The sequence below is a fragment of the Mugil cephalus genome, chromosome 21 (genome assembly GCF_022458985.1).
Source record: "Mugil cephalus isolate CIBA_MC_2020 chromosome 21, CIBA_Mcephalus_1.1, whole genome shotgun sequence".
Taxonomy (NCBI): Eukaryota; Metazoa; Chordata; class Actinopteri; order Mugiliformes; family Mugilidae; genus Mugil; species Mugil cephalus.
In genome coordinates, this window is record NC_061790.1 from 11014519 (window position 1) to 11027111 (window position 12593).

Here is a 12593-nt window from a genome sequence, read left to right on the forward strand (position 1 = left end):
ATATCCAGATTACAAGACCGTGTGATGGACCACATGTGTTCCACAATGGATTATGATGAAAAGAAGTGAATGAGAACCGCAGGCTACATTAAAATGTGTCATTTTAATTGTGAACAGTTCACCCATAAAAATATTTTCTTGCAGAAAAACATTTCATTTATTAATTACTGGTTAATTTTGGTATCACTGACATGTTTTTAAAAAAAAAAAAAAAAAAAAAAACACTTTTCACAGAGCTTCTTAAAAAAAAATCCTCTACCCAATATTATTACAGAACCAGGTGAGTAGTTTTTCCTTCTTCTTCAATCTTTTTTTGTCTGTTTTATATTCACTATCTGACCACGCAGAGTGTGGCTGTATGCATGTTGCCATGAAATGTAAATGAGGAGACGGAATCTCTTCCTGAGATGATGCTGGATGTTGTCCCTCTTCCTGTCACTACATATACCATAACTGGTATAAGGCATAAGCTACCGAGTAACATGATGTTTGTTAAATTGCTCTACATGTGACGGAGTTATAGAAGAAGGATTAAGGCCACAATAAAAATATTTCTGGGGGATATAACACTTCCTTCTCAATTTTTTAAAAATCTTTTTTCTGTAGTAAGATGACTGTCGAACGCCATTGTCAATGTCATTTAGTGTCTGGTTTAGTATAATTGTGGAAAAACTCCAGGAAGTATTTCAGTATTCCAATAGTTTGAACGGCTCAATCATGAACCATGAGTCTCCATTGGGTCTGTGCTAAAATAGAAAGAAGGTATAATCTCATACATGCAATCTAACATTCAGTTGATTATTTCTAGATTCACAAGTGAATCCCGAGCTTCTCCTCATTCGTGTAAATTCACAAATACTTTTTTCCGCTCGTCCCTGACGGTGGAAACACAAACGCTCACAGGAACAAGCTGGTACTGCAGGGATGTGAAAATGTAAGTGAGATGCACACGCATAGTTTTAACTGTGTTATTATACCACCATCCTTGACGTTTGCTCTTGACTCTGTTTCAGCTGAGGCGCAGGTCTGTTAACTGCCGGACTTCCTGTGGACGTTCTGTTGCTGATGTCTTGAGGCTTAACCTGACGAAACAGCCTCACCTCAAATTTCTTCCTGGGAAAGAGAAAGATAGAGAAATTACTTGAACGTGCCGCTTCACAAGATAAGTCGATAACATTAAGGACATGAAAGCTGGTCCTCACTTCTTAGCCAGCTCTTTGGATATCTCCTCCAGGGAGCGACCTTTGGTCTCAGGGACACAGAGGATGACAAACACCAGCAGAACAAAGCTCATGGCAGCATACAGGAACATCACATTTGGAACGCCAATCCTTTCTAGAAATGAATAAATACATGGATATCGGTCAACTAACTTTCTACGTACAACACAGCTATGTAAGCTTCTGGTCCTGCTACAATTTTGATGCAGTTTTGCAGACAGATGAGATAAAGATTCCAAATTTGAATAAGTGTTTCATGTATGTTTTTCCTGTTTTGTTATGCTTCTGGTATTATAGCCACATAACAGGTTGGAAAAATACCATAAGACATCTCTTTTTAAAGTCACAGATGTTACATATGTTGATGTTTATCTAAAATAAAGCCAACTGTACTTTGTTTGAGATTTATCTTGAACATTTTCACCACTCATCCAGGAGGATTCTTCAGTCCAGAACTTCAAGAAACCCCAAACAAGTCCAGTTTGCTTTGATTTGATTTAATCATACGTGACCTGGATGCCTGAAACTCTCCGCAGACGTGATGTAAGTTCATTCTAGGTTAATTTCTTTGGGTTTTCAAAGTGAAACATACAAATGATTGTATGATTGTATGTTTCACTAGCGTTAATCCAGATTCTGGAGTCTAGGCCTAACTATCCTGAACCAACATTGAGTAAATAATAACCAATGACACCTGTAATGGTGAGGAAGGTCATGGAGATGAGGAGGTTCGTGGCCCAGTTCACAGCCGACACCACGGATACGGCCCTCCCTCTAACTCCCATTGGAAAGATCTCGCTGAGAACCACGTACACCACTGGTGAGGAAACAAAACAAAGACACACACATGGATGTCATTAATAAAGTCTGAAAAGAAAAAAAAGGATGCAGGATGGTGTTGTGCCATTGTGATAGTTTTATGTGACAGGTAATAGGCAGTTTTCATCGTTGTATCTCTAGGGTCTGCACTGCTTTATCAAGGGAACTGAAATGTTTCAATCTATACATTACCTACGCCTCGAAAGCATGCGATAGCAGCCATTGTACTTTGTACATTATAGCACAACGTGTTCCTAGCTGTAGCCATTGGGACTCAGTACACAAGAAAACTTATCTGGCTCTGTACGTATGGATTGTATATGGACTGGTGTTGGGTGGAGGAGAAAATGTATCCACTCCTTACCCATTGGTCAACAGCTTGAAATGCAAGTTTGTCAAATGTGGAAACAGTGAAATGCAGATAAGCAAGACCTGAATGGTCTGAGTATGTCCAGAAAATGTAAATGTATCGGTTTAGCCTTCATCTCAGAAAACCTGGATGTCCAATATTTTTCAGTTCTCCAAAATTCATGGTGCAATGTTCACTGAATTAAAAGTTAATTTTCACATCCTGTCTTTCAGTCAAGGGCAAACTGTCAAATCACCACTGCAGTCGGGAGCTGAACTGCCAGAGTGAAAACATCTGGACCAAAAACGTCGCAAGAGGTAATAAAAATCACAGCTGCAAGCTACACAAGCAGAAATGACCAACTCTTGACCAGAAACTAGTTTTACGCTGTCAAAATTTATCCAGTTTTCACAACTAACCATAGTTGTCTGAACAACAAATTGATGACGTTAAGTTGGTTACTAGCCAACATTGAGGTGAAGCATTCCTACGTTATCCGTGTCCCCAGATCTACTGACGTGCTCGCCCAGGCTCCCACATTCAAAGGGCTTATCTGTTCCTTAGAAATGCCAAATGACCGTCACTATAATAGAGTTGGGGGTAGGAGTTCTCATACTGACCAGGGGCACCACCTTTAAAATGAAACAAAATGACCACCATGGTTTTGTTGAAGCCCTTAAACTAATAAATAAATGGATAATATTAATCAGGCACAGTATTTCTAACATTAAAAGGGTCAAGTGTGACCCAAACCACATTAGGACAGGTTGGACATTAGGACACAACTCTAAGGCCGCTCCTGGGAACAGACAGCAGGACCTTTACATTACACGTTTCGTTTGGATCATTTGTTTCTATGGATAAGACTGACACGTTTGTTAGCTTATTTTACTTGCAAATGTTTCAGGTTTGCCCTGTGAATTGTATGTGCGCTAGCTTTTTAAAGAATGCAAACTGTGTCTAAGTAATAGTCTTTATAATATTGTGGCTCAACATCTGAAAATGCAAATGAACTACATTGAGGCTGTTAAGGCTGTTAAATTTCAGAGTGCTTCAAACGTTTCCGACTTACAAAACATTTAGTTACTATGTATGCATGTACATGCACATACTAACTATATATACATATATGCCTCTGTATGTCCCTGTCCAGAAGGTATCACCAATTGTGTTTTTACCAGTAAAGTCCTGGGTCCCTGGTTTCTTTGTCTGGATAAAGAAAAAGCAACAAAATCACATTTTTTTGACATTTCATAAAATCTTTTTTGTTTGTTTTTTTTCATGAAAGTTAAATATAGTGTTGCAAAGGTTTTTACCTCAACTGACAAAGCTGAGAATCTGCAGCTAACTCCTGACTCATGTCATTGTATTTTTATTCTTGAAGCCATTGTGCAGAACATTTAAGTTCATCTCTTAACTATTTCAAACTATTCTGACAGTCAGGTAACCTCAGTATTTTGGCATTTGGTGTTCGCTGTTGCGACATCCTGCAATGTGTTTTACATTAGTAAAGTATCATCTTGCCTGAGCTGAAGGGTAAAGCCGCTACAGGGATTGAGCCGGAGCAGGCTTCAGTAAAACGTTGAAACCTAAGAGGCATCTAAGATATGTTTCTGACGCTCCCTATGGAAAAGAAACCCCGTGTTCAGACGTTGTGTTTGACGACAAGTACACAGATACCGCTGGTGTGGCTTTTCCGCACTAGAGAGTGCTGAAAGAATAGAAGGGACTGAGGGTGTGGACTGTGGGCATATGTCATCTATAATGACTCTCACCGTCAGACGGGGGAAACAAAAGTGTAGTGCAACTATAGCTTTCTCGCAGTGATAGAAGAGGTTTAGATTGGTTCTGTCATCAGCAGTTGTGTGTTTGTGTGCGTGCAAAGGGGGCAGTCTAAAAACACAGAATGAACAGGTGCTTACTTGGTCCGAGGCTAATGGAGAAGGCTGCCACATACACCAACAGGCTGATCAATGATGCCCACTTCAATGAGGAAGCAACTTCCACATGAGTCCTTTCTCCTAATGATCCCCAGTCTTTCTCTGTTTTAGTCCTCAGTTCCTCTTCACTGTTCCACTGACTGGGGAGGTCAGTAGAGAACATTTCATAGTCATACTCTATAGAGGTGCTGTTTAGGTCCCACGGTGTATATGTGTGGTTTAGTGTAGTGTGGCTTTTACAAAGGCTTGTGAGGTGAGTTTGGCTTTGCAGTGCCAGTGCACCGAGTGTAGCCAGCGACAATCCCATTGCAACAGCGCCCACGCACAAAAAGCTCTTGGGTCCCACGCGGTCGACCAGCATCACAGCAGGGATGGTGAAGACCACTTTGACCACTCCGAATCCCGTGGAGGCCAGTGTCGCCGCAGCATCACTGTTGAAGCCTACGCTGCGGAGAAGCGGCGACGCATAGGAAAGGATGTTGGGCTGTCCGGTAGCCTGCTGGAGGAAGACTAGGGCCACACCTGTCAGCAGTCGTACACGCAGGTTAGACTTGTCGCTGAAAAGTTCCAGGAAACTGTGCTCGGATTCCTCTTTCAGTCCAGCCTGGATGTCCCTGAGCTCCAGATCCACATGCTCCCCAACCCCTCCTCTCATTTTTGCCAGCACTACCCTTGCCTGCTCCACTTTGCCCTGAGCAACGAGAAAGCGTGGGCTATGTGGAAGGAACACAAGTGCGACCATTTGCAACAGTGCTGGGGGTATTACTAGTCCGAATGTATATGCCCAACCATGAGGCAAAGTAGCAAAGGCGTAACTACAGCCGAATCCCAACATTACACCCACCACCAACATCAGTTCGTACAGTGTCACCAGCAGACCCCTCCTCTCTCTCGGTGAGATCTCTGCTATGTACAGACATGCCGCTGTCCCTGACAGGGATGTTCCCATGCCGACTATTAGACGGCCCAGTGTGAGCGCAACGAGTGAGGTCACGGCGACAAGCACAACGGTTCCTCCGACCACCAGGCCAGCACTCAGGAGCAGTGAGCAGCGGCGACCGTAGCGATCTAGAACCGGACCTCCGGCCAGGCAGATGAGGAGCGCGCCGAGCAGGTGGGAGCTGACCAGCAGTTCCTGTTCCCTGCAGGAGAGGGAGAGGAGGCCCCGCAGCTGCAGCAGGACCCCTGAGGTCAGGCCCATTTCATAGCCCAGCATCAGGCCACTCAGAGAGGCAACCACAGCCGCAAAGACCACCAGCCAGCTACAGCCTGGAGACAGAGCAGAAGAACACAGAAAGAGTCAGAGACTACCCTTTAAGATAACCACTTAAAAAGTCATGGCTCCAGCTTCCATTCTCCAGCCCTCAAAGATTTTGTCACAGTTTATAATGGGATCAACCGAGAACAGTGTAGTCCATTTAGGGGAAAACCAGATCTTGTAAATGACAGTTGTCTGCTAAGGCTTACTAACTAAAAACACTAAAAGGAATTGACCTGTTCCTCCTTTGGCAATTCAAAATGTCTACGGTGAAAAAGATCTATTGGGATCTATTACATCTTTACTCAGGTTTATGCTGACCATGTCAGTACGTCTGTAAGTGTTCAAGGTGGAGACTTGTATAGGTTCAAAGGTAAAAGGTTTCAAATTTTGGTTTCCTACAATTTCAATCGAGATAAAATGAGGTGAGCAGGTTGACGCATGTCACCTCAATGTGATGTTTTAACACTTAACCTCCTTCCTGACATAACTATGCTATGACCTACCAAGACTGGGAACAACCAGTCGACTAAATGTTCACTCTGGTAATCAAACCGTCACTGTGTACTCATTTGTAAGCTGTAAAGCAGCAAGTTGCTCAGGTGAAGGTGCGGTAATGATGTTAAATGTATAAAATGCTTAAGAGAAGAGGCAGTGGCAGATGATAATAAAAATATCTGTTACGGTGCCTATCTATTGTCGAATGATGAGGTTAGCATGTAGTCACAGATATGGCATCTGTGACTACATGCTAACTTCATTCATTATTAGTCCTTTATTACTGTAATATTCACATTTTTATAAGATTTGGTAAACTCTGTAATAGATGTCCCAACAATTATTTTTGTACTGCTATAACTGCCATAGTTGAATCCCTGGTGCAGTTTTTCCTTCAGCTGCTTGAATAAAGGACACTGCATTTTATTTCTTATTATTTATTTATTATTTTAGAGAGTTCCTGCAAATACTTCCTCAGATCTTGCGTATGAATTCTTTCTTTCAGTTGTAATTATCATGGCACACCACTCAAGGTCAAGAGACACAGCTGCAGACTGCATGGTCTTAGTTATTTTCTTTTCAAATATTGTCTATAATAAGTTGTAATTAGTCACTTAGTTATTATAGAACTCATGGCCCACTCATTTACGATACTGGACACCTATTATATAATAGTTCCAATGAAACTGTCTGTCTGTTTAGAAAAGAGTAACTGTAACTGTATACAGTGTGACTAGCACTGAATCTTGCTAGCGTAACATTAGCTTTCTGGCGCATACAGAACTGAGCCAAGACCTAGAAGAATTTATGGTTCATTTTATTAACAGGAGTAGTGCATTGCATTCGAACTTTGTAGGACGGCCTCTGTGTGGTGTGTTACTTTATGGCCCCATTGTTGGGCAATATCCATTTCATAATACTCCTTGTTCTCTTGGAATTGGTATCAGTGGAATCAGTATATACACCCATCAGGCTAATATTGTCTAATATTGTGTAGATCTCCCTTGTGCCTCCTGACAGACATGGACTTCTGAGGGTGTCATCTGGCGTCTGTCAACAGGATGTTGTTAGTGGGGGTCTTTGGGTCCTTTGGGTTGAGGGGAGGGGCCTCTGTGGATCTGGCTTGTTCCAGTGCATCCTGCAGATACGTGATCAGTTTGGGATCTAGTGAATTTGGAGGCCAGGTGTGCTGTTTTACATTTTTTTTTGACTGTGTGTCAGGCTTAATCCTGTTGGGGATGGCTGCTGCCATCGAGGAGTATCAATGCTACGCGATGGGGGTTGCCTGGTCTGGTTTGCTACATCCACACTAACAGTTTCCCAGCAAAGACATTGTATTGCCGCAAGATGGTCAATGGTTTTCACTTCACTATGAACGTCACCTTGACTAGACAAAAAGCCTAAAAACAGCCACAGACAACCTTTTGCTTCATCGTCAATCAGTGATTGAGAAAGAATGAACGTGAAGAACTTGCACACGCAGCACACTAACTTCCCGCTTCGGTTGAATGATCACCGTTTTCATGCTCTAGGAATTCATACACCACTTCCAAGGAACATGTTTTCTGAGTTACGTGACTTATTAGTTCCACATTTACAGGGGGTGTTATTTGAAAAGTCATCAAGAATCTAGATCACTCACTTCTTTGAACAGGTCCGTATATATCAAGTGATGGAAGCTTTTTTGGAGGAGGCCATTTGTGCCTGATTTAACCAAACCATAGACATCTAATTTAAATATTATACTAGCTCCAAATTAAATACTTTTCGACCTGTGACAATTGCTGTTTTTAAGGGTGTCATGGGTGTACCTGGCCCTCTTGGTGGAGTAAGTCTCTGGGTCTCACAGGTTGCGCTCTCTGGGAGGTAGGAGGTCATCTTCTTGGTCTCACTAGTGGGCTCCATTATCAACCACTAACAGTAAGCCTAGGAAAAAATAAACACAAACCAACACGTCCAATGAGTTAACATAAATCATTCTGCAAAATAAATATAAAAGAACAAATGAATGAATGGATACGAAAGATCTTCTTGTACCTGACCGACAACTCAGCCCTCTCAAATTTTGGCCAGGTGTAGTAAATACAGTCCTATAAATCCTACATCTAATTGAATGAAAATAACTTCTTAAATATCTTAGGGCAAGAACTGTGTCTTAAAATAAACATTAAACCACCTAACTGATAAAAACAAGATTACAAATCTGACCAGACATTTGTTCTTAAGTCGGACACTCAATATGACCATGCACTGTGCACACAATTTGATTAGCGTTTAATACCCAGCCCAAGATCATAAAATAGAAGGAGTCTTAATCGGTGTGTTGCAAGCATGTCCACGGCCCTAGGACAGGCTTGAGAATGATGTGCTTGATAAACCAGCGGATAAGGTCTAATGGGATCTCAGGGGTGTCGAATTAATTTTAGTTTGGGGGCCACATACAGTCCAAAGAAGAGGGGATAGCAGTTATTTTCATTGAAAAATTACAGTCTCCTATGTACACTTTGCATGCTGTGGACTAGGTTTGACACCTGTGGCCGAACTAATCTGTGCACATCAAACTAATAGCACACCTTTAACTTCCACTAAAATTCAACAAAAACTTATTCTGATATATAATATACAAAAATACACAAGGAAAAGTCATCACCAGATCAGATCCTGCTTCCCTTTCCCTAGCTGTCCAGGGTTAAAGGTAAACCGAGGGAGTCCTTTATGTGGCCCTGGATACCGGCGTGTTTGCAGATGAAGGGCCGGTCATTCAATCCCAGCTCTGTGAAACTCCCAATGATCCGCAACTGGTACAGTGTGTTTGGACGTATTTTCCAAGTTGCCGATCTACGGCACTCAAACCGCCGACAACTTACTTTATCAAGTCTGCTCATTTTCTTGCAAATCCGACGCTCGAGCTAAAAAGGCTGACCTTGCAACTGTAGCCTATAGCTGAAGCGTTTAGCAGAGGCTGGAAAACAGCTGACTAACAAGACACAGCAGACTTGGGAGCAAAAGCCTGGACTCCGATCAAGTATGGGCTTGTTCATTACCTATGCGTGCAAATGGGGTTGGAATTCTCACAAACACCTATTCAAGTTGCAATGGCAACAGTTTGCGGTGACATTCTTCCTACCTGGGGCCCCGGCTGCGTTCCTGTTGTCGGCTTAGACTCGCGTCTGTCGGTCCATTCGCCTCCTTTTCCTCACTTTCTCCCCGCTCTCACTTTTTGTCCGCTTTCCTCTCTCGTGTTAGTGCACGGACTCGACTTGTTTTGGTAGGGGGCTGTGATTGGCCCCGCCCCTTTCGGCGCACGCAGCCAATCGGAAGCGCGAGTTTGGCTGAGCACTCCCGACGTGGATTCCTATTGGTCAAGAAGTGTAGATTTGTTATTGCCCACGGCAGCGTTGTTATTTTAATGAATCACTGGAAGCACATGTTGTTATTATATTCCATAAAGAGGTTCCCTATAGAAATATCTTTGTGCTCTTTTGCACTGTCTCAAACGTTTGGATTTTTTTCCTTTCTTTCTTTTTTTTTTTTTTCATTATAAAGCAACCAGTAATAAAACGCACCTGCATAAATAACTCCCTTTCACTCACGCTGTTAGTTAAAACAAACAGACAAGTCACCTGCTGCTTTGAGAGGCTGACACACTGGTTCACACGTCGTGATTCTACGAATGCTGCAGGACTGAGCTGTCACACCTGCCGCGGCTGCTTCAAACATGACAGAATGTAGCCTGGCCTGACTGCAAAGTTCGAGCTAGGCCTACTTTTCCAGATATGTATTTGGGGGCTTCGACCTGGGGCATCCAGGGTTTGACCTGTTTTCAACCGCTGTCATTTGATTCTCGCTTCAGTGCTCTGAAGTGTGTGCGCGCTGATCTGCGCTTGCGTGTTACATAATGTCTCGGTAACTAAGATAACTCGGCCGGCTTGTTGCATGCTGGCCTTCACTTTGTCAGCAAATAGTCACCTTGCCAAATTCTCCCCTGGAAAAAACCACTAACTTCTTATCGAGATTTAACCCTGTGACTTAAAGTAGTAAATCTAATGCCATGTCACAGCTCTGGCTGGAAATTATTTGCTTGGTGATAATCTATTTTGACACGCCACGTTAAAAGGCACGGCTTGCACTCAATCATAGCTTCATGGTAGTTATGACATATGGCATTTGCTTAAAACACCTCACTTGTCGTCCTATCAATAAAGGAATGGAAGGCAATGTAGAGTGGGCCAACAAACTCAATCTGTTCTTTAACAGGTTTGATTCCACTGCCCCTCCACCCCCTGTGAACACCACCATCAACCCCTCCACCGATACCTCTGTTGTTTTGTCCACAACACCTTTTCCACTCTCTTCCCCTCCCCCTCCATACGGCCTCTCGCCTTCTAGGGGAGGACAGTCTCTCACCTCCACCCCACTCTACTGTGACCATCAGGGCAGACGATGTTAGAATACAGCTGTTGAAACTTCACTCTGGCAAGGCTGCAGGCCCTGATGGGGTCAGCCCCATGGTGCTCAAAACCTGTGCCAGCCAGCTCTGTGGAGTTCTTCAGCATGTCTTCAACATGAGCCTGAGTCTGCAGAAGGTCCCTGTGATGTGGAAGACGTCCTGCCTAGTTCCGAAGACGCCGCTACCCGGTGGCGCGAAGGACTACAGACCGGTGGCGCGGATCTCCCCCATCATGAAGACCCTGGAGAGACTCATCTTGGAGCAACTCTGGCCTGTGGTCAAGCCACATTTGGAACCCCTCCAGTTCACCTACCAGCCCCAGCTCGGAGTTGAGGATGCCATCATCTTCCTGCTCAACCGTGTCTACACCCACCTGTATAAGACGGCGAGTACTGTGAGAGTCATGTTCTTTGGCTTCTCCAGTGCTTTCAACAACATCCGTCCGGCTCTTCTGGGTGACAAGATGATGGCAGGTGGGACACAAGGGCTCCCCCACTTGTGTTGTGGATTGTTGACTACCTGACTGGCAGACCACAGTATGTGCGCCTGCAACGCTGTGACAGGCTGGTCAGCAACACTGAGGCTCCACATGGGACTGTCCTCTCACGTAGACCTGTCATCTCCAGAAGTTTTCTGATGACTCTGCTGTGGTTGGATGCATCAGCAAGGGTGACGAGGTGGAGTACAGGGCTGTTGTGGACAACTTTGTCACATGGTGTGAGGAGAACCATCTACAGCTCAATGTGACAAAGACAAAGGAAGTGGTGGTGGACCTGAGGAGGACCAAGGAGCCGGTGACCCCTGTTTCCATCCAGGGGGTCAATGTGGACATAGTGGAGGATTATAAGTATCTGGGGGTTCACATTGACAATAGACTGGACTGTGGAAAGAACGCCGACGCCCTGTACAGGAAGGGCCAGAGCCGCCTCTATTTTCTGAGGTGGTTGAGGTCTTTTAACATCTGCAGGACTATGCTCAGGATGTTCTATGAGTCTGTGGTGGCTGGTGCCATCTTCTATGCTGTTGCTTGCTGGGGCAGCAGGCTGAGGGTAGAGGATGCCAGCAGACTGAACAGACTGATGCGCAAGGCCAGTGACGTTGTGGGAGTGAAGCTGGACGCTCTGACGGTGGTGTCAGACAGGAGAATGCTTCACAAGGTGAAAGCCATCTTGGACAATGAGTCAAACCCACTCTGTGACGTGCTGGTCAGACACAGGAGTTCTTTCAGCACCAGACTGATTACACCACGATGCACGACAGATCGTCACAAGAAATCATTCCTGCCTGTGGCCATCAACCTGTACAGCTCCTCACTCTGAAGGTGCAAAACCCATACTTATTTATAAACATATTTATACTGATAATGTGCAATAACTCATGTTAATTAATGTTCACTTCATCTCATATTCATATTCCGTGTATACTATTGGACTCTGGACTTATTATGTGCAATAACCCATGTTTATAACTATATTGATCCTGAGATTGTGCAGTAACACAGGTTCCACTTCATTATTTTCATATATTTCCTTTTATATTCTCACCATGTTTAATATTTTTTCTCTGCTGTGCAGTACCCCATATTCAATGTCACTGTAGTGCAACAACTCGGAACACAGGTTCACTTACACTTGTACATATTGTTATATACACATATATATATTTCTGATTCCGAATCCTATTGTATTACACCAACATGTGTCACATTATTTTGACAACCCCATTTTCGTCAGTGAGCTAAACAGCTAAACAGAAAGATTTCACTGTTTAGTTCAGTCTAGTCTTACAAAATCTCGCACTGCATCCCCCAAAATGACCATACAGTTGAATTTCCACCTTTCTTACACTATGTCAGCATAACCCGAACACCAGTGTACTTAATATTTTGCCAAGGGAGTATGTAAGCCACAGGAGATTAAACCTTAAGGACACCCAAAGGCCTGTAAAAACGTGTAGGCCATAGAAGTGTTGACAGAGAGGGTGCTCCTAACCGTAAATGGTATATTGTCCCAATTAAAGCTTTGAGGAGCTGCCGCCCTTTTTCCTTACCAGAGATCTT

At 43.6% G+C, this 12593-nt stretch overlaps 1 protein-coding gene across 1 annotated transcript; it reads right to left on the reverse strand.

Annotated features, from left to right (window-relative positions):
• Positions 1–199: 199 nt before the first annotated feature.
• On the reverse strand, positions 200–9363 carry slc2a12 (solute carrier family 2 member 12). The gene is made up of 6 exons (XM_047573881.1): positions 9212–9363; positions 7896–8010; positions 4311–5597; positions 1915–2037; positions 1203–1335; positions 200–1113 (listed from the first exon to the last, which is right to left on the reverse strand). The coding sequence occupies exons 2-6, from the start codon at positions 7987–7989 to the stop codon at positions 972–974; spliced, it is 1779 nt and encodes a 592-aa protein (XP_047429837.1). The 5' UTR covers positions 7990–8010; positions 9212–9363; the 3' UTR covers positions 200–971.
• Positions 9364–12593: the final 3230 nt, after the last annotated feature.

What these genes read in the sequence shown, in the direction of transcription:
- slc2a12 (XM_047573881.1), bottom strand. Translation starts at nt 7,989, where the DNA reads ATGGAGCCCACTAGTGAGACCAAGAAGATGACCTCCTACCTCCCAGAG. An exon ending in CTCCATTAGCCTCGGACCAA is followed by an intron (nt 2,038 to 4,310) that starts GTAAGCACCTGT and finishes TTTCCTCACCAG; the next exon opens with TGGTGTACGTGGTTCTCAGC. An exon ending in TCCAAAGAGCTGGCTAAGAA is followed by an intron (nt 1,114 to 1,202) that starts GTGAGGACCAGC and finishes TCTCTTTCCCAG; the next exon opens with GAAGAAATTTGAGGTGAGGC.